Source organism: Brienomyrus brachyistius, unplaced genomic scaffold (genome assembly GCF_023856365.1).
Source record: "Brienomyrus brachyistius isolate T26 unplaced genomic scaffold, BBRACH_0.4 scaffold37, whole genome shotgun sequence".
NCBI lineage: Eukaryota > Metazoa > Chordata > Actinopteri > Osteoglossiformes > Mormyridae > Brienomyrus > Brienomyrus brachyistius.
This window is the reverse complement of record NW_026042312.1, coordinates 3,910,234-3,913,604: the sequence shown is the minus strand read 5'-3', so window position 1 is coordinate 3,913,604 and position 3,371 is coordinate 3,910,234. Positions and strand designations below refer to the sequence as shown.

At 47.2% G+C, this 3,371-nt stretch overlaps 1 protein-coding gene across 1 annotated transcript; it reads right to left on the bottom strand.

The window, feature by feature from the left end:
* Positions 1 to 446: 446 nt before the first annotated feature.
* On the bottom strand, positions 447 to 2,246 carry LOC125722181 (G-protein coupled receptor family C group 5 member B-like). Its single transcript, XM_048998367.1, has 3 exons — positions 2,228 to 2,246; positions 1,840 to 1,920; positions 447 to 1,375 (listed from the first exon to the last, which is right to left on the bottom strand). Exon 3 carries the CDS (start codon positions 1,371 to 1,373, stop codon positions 462 to 464), a length of 912 nt encoding a protein of 303 aa, XP_048854324.1. The 5' UTR covers positions 1,374 to 1,375; positions 1,840 to 1,920; positions 2,228 to 2,246; the 3' UTR covers positions 447 to 461.
* Between the last annotated feature and the right edge of the window lie 1,125 nt (positions 2,247 to 3,371).

Genomic DNA, 3,371 nt, shown 5'->3' with positions numbered 1-3,371 from the left:
TGATGATGACCATTGAATGTTTCTCAACTTTTTAACCCTAAAAAAACACACCACTTCCAGAGATGATGATATATGTATAATTTATTTAAAATGTAATGTTTCCTGGGGGCTGGGGAGGACACCTGCAGGAGAGAGACAGATATTGATCATGTAAACATCCTTCAGCAGTGCAGTAGTCATACTTCACATTTTTTATTGGGATTGTTGTGGGGGGGGGGGCACATGCAGCCATGGTACCTAAGCTCTGCTCAAGTGAGATCTGTGTTACAGGGAAAGGTCAATAGGCCTTGTTTATATGCTGCTGTTCCACAGACTTCCAGTAGGGGCTCCATGTGAGGAAAGAGCGAGGGCTATGCTCTCTCTCAAGTACACACAGAGTCACAGAGTAGGTCAAAGAAGCGAAAACAAAGTACCATACCTGAGTTGTTGTCACTGAACATGAAGCCCTGGTTTGCTCCAAACTACACGTGAGAGAGGCCCTCCTCTAAATTGGCCTCTCTCATGCGGGACGGGGGCCGTAAGGTGGCGTGGACCTCAGGAGCAGCGTGCAGCAGTATGAGCAGCCATGCCTGTGCCAGCAGCACCACTGCCTGTACCCGGTTGTCCCATGTTGGGGACAGGCCAAGCGCCGCGTTGCCATACAGGCAGAAGGTGATCCAGGCCACCCACAGCAGGACTGAGGCCAGGCAGGTGATGAGCAGCCACGCGGTCCTGCACCTCCACCGTGGCTGCTGCCTCCACAGACTGCAGGCCGCCCCCACCAGTGCTGCCAGGAGCAGGACCAGCACATACGTGGTGGCCAGCGCAAAGTCCAGCGGCTGGTATTCACAGGCTGGCTGGCATGTGGACATCGTGGCTAGAAGGATCCACTCCGGATCCAACACGGCCAAGGCCACCGCCAGCCCCATCAGTTGACCTGTGCTGGGGCTATGAGCACCTTGTCCCAACCGGCGCAGTCGCAGACCATGAAACACGAGGCATGTGTTGCAGATAGCAAGCAACACCCCCCTCAGGACACGCCGGGCGAAGCAGAGGCTCTCTTGCTGCTCAGCGATGTATCCCAGGCTGAGGCCACAAAGCCCAAATATGGCAGCGAGCAGCAGGAGTAGCGGCGCCACCCCGCTGCGCTCCTCAGCCTCTGTGATCTTCCGCAGGCGACACAGTACCACCAGGAGCAGGATCAGCGAGGCGAGGGCCGCCGCCGCTGCCGCCACCACCACCACCAAGCCCCACACCGCATCCAGCTCACACAAGGCCGTGTAGGGCCTTGTCAGGATGGAGCCGGATCCGCAAGGCGAAGCTTCGTCCCATGAAGAGCTGCCCCCCACCAGGGACAGGACGAGGAAGGTGAAGAGATTAATAGAGGGAGCCATCACTGGCAGGGAGAGAGAAAGGAATCATTTAATGGGTTGAAGACGTATTAGTCCATTAAACGCAATGTAGCCTGCTGCTGTGCAGGACACATCACAGGCGACACGCTGAGCATGCTGACAACTGAGCAATGGACTTCTGCAGTGTGAGACTACATGCACTTTCTTAAAAAGCAGTAATCAATGCCATGTCAACCAGCTAAACAACTTCACAAGTAAATCGGCACATTATATAGGCCACCATCGTTATAAAAAATAATTATTATTTAAATTCAGGGGTCTCAAACAAATTACTGTATATGGCCGGCCGATATCAGAGAAAAATTAAAACCATGTAATGTCATTCCAGCGCAATTGACACCCGCCAGTCTGCACGTTTTGCGGTCGGTAGTTTAGCATCTCCCAGCGTTTTTTTTACTTTAAGACCTTTGATCTAAGTGAAGTATACATTTTGAAGGGGAGGCCTTACCTTCACTGTCAATGTCTTTCAGCTTCACTTGCTCTTACAACACGTACGATGCACTCACGAATCGTTTGTGTTTGCTTCTCCCTTATCAAACAGATTATTTATAAGCGGTGCATCATGACGTAGTACTGCATTTTTACGTAATGGAACGCTAACGTTCTAAATAGGGTGGGGGCAGGGAGGGGGCATTAAGTGTCATCCTTTTTGTGTTTACTTTTGAAAAATTGAGATATAACCTTTAAAAAGCACGGATATAATGTAAGAAACTTTTTAAAAAATAAATACAAATAAAAACAAGCAAATGCATTCAATCTCATTTCTTGTAGCTAGTGCTGGAAACTTTGGTGGACACCAATAACGATATATTTTTGTCCAGTAATATTACCAATACCTAATGTTTGTCCAAACCCATGCAGCGCTCTAAGAAACTCCAGCTTCTGCGATTCCCCCTGCAGACCGCTACGGCTGATACAAAGACAAATGCGCAAAAGATGCTAGTAAGATACAGAGATTGGTCATTGGTTAATATTATATAAATACGCAATTAATAATATGACAAGTGGCAGTATTGCTACACGATTAAATAAACGACAAAAACAATAATAATGACTGATAAGTCATAACGCGTTTTTTTCTTTGATGGTGATAACATGTACATGCAGTACACCGATACCGAAATAAGAGAATTAATGCTATTAGCAGAAAATTATTACTGGAGACATAATTGTTAGGACACCCTCGGCAGGGAAACGCGGACCCAGGAATGCGGAACAGAGCGATCTTTATTAGATCGAGCAGGTAACAGGCTTTCAATGGGCCAGGCAAGAAGAATGGTCGGGGACAGAAGGTAGATTCGGTAGCCGGGGAGATCCAGTCCAACAGGCAGGCACAGGACATGGAGATGAAGTGAAGGGGAGACGAGAGATCCTGGGGCTGGCAGGGAAGGCAGGACGGGAGGTTCAGGGACGAGGGCTGCTCTGGGAAAGGAAGGCAGGCAAGGTAAGGAATGAGGGAATGACACTGGACAAGCAAGCGCTCGATATAGAAATGAAACATTGGCAATACTTCGCAACCCCCGTTGCGTGTGATGTCCCTTTGTAGTCTCCAGTATGCAGGCTTAATTGATGACATCCGCCGATGTACGTGACAATAGTTATGTTTCTTCCCGTTTGCAATCAAAGTGTGAGCTTCGGGCGTGACGTTAAGCGGAATCCCAGACCGATTGTATAAAAACGCAACAGGCTTCATTTGAGACTGTATAGGCTTCTGAATTTTTCGTATAGGCTTAATTTGAGTCTGTTTTCAAAGTAAATTAAAAAAATATAGATAACTGATATGTTATCAGTTAATTTTTCAAATATTCTCATTAAAGTGCTTCTGTTGAGAGGGCTTAAATTACGAAAATGTTAACATTGTTCAGTTATTTTTATGTCCAGTGTTGTGGAGTAGCTAACTAAAATAATCGACGCTACTAACTTTACTTCTTTCAGTAGCTTATCGGTAGAGCAAATACTTTTAAAACGCTGTAGCTTTTC

Excerpts from the sequence above, each read along its gene's own strand:
- LOC125722181 (XM_048998367.1), bottom strand. The coding sequence starts at position 1,373 with ATGGCTCCCTCTATTAATCTCTTCACCTTCCTCGTCCTGTCCCTGGTG.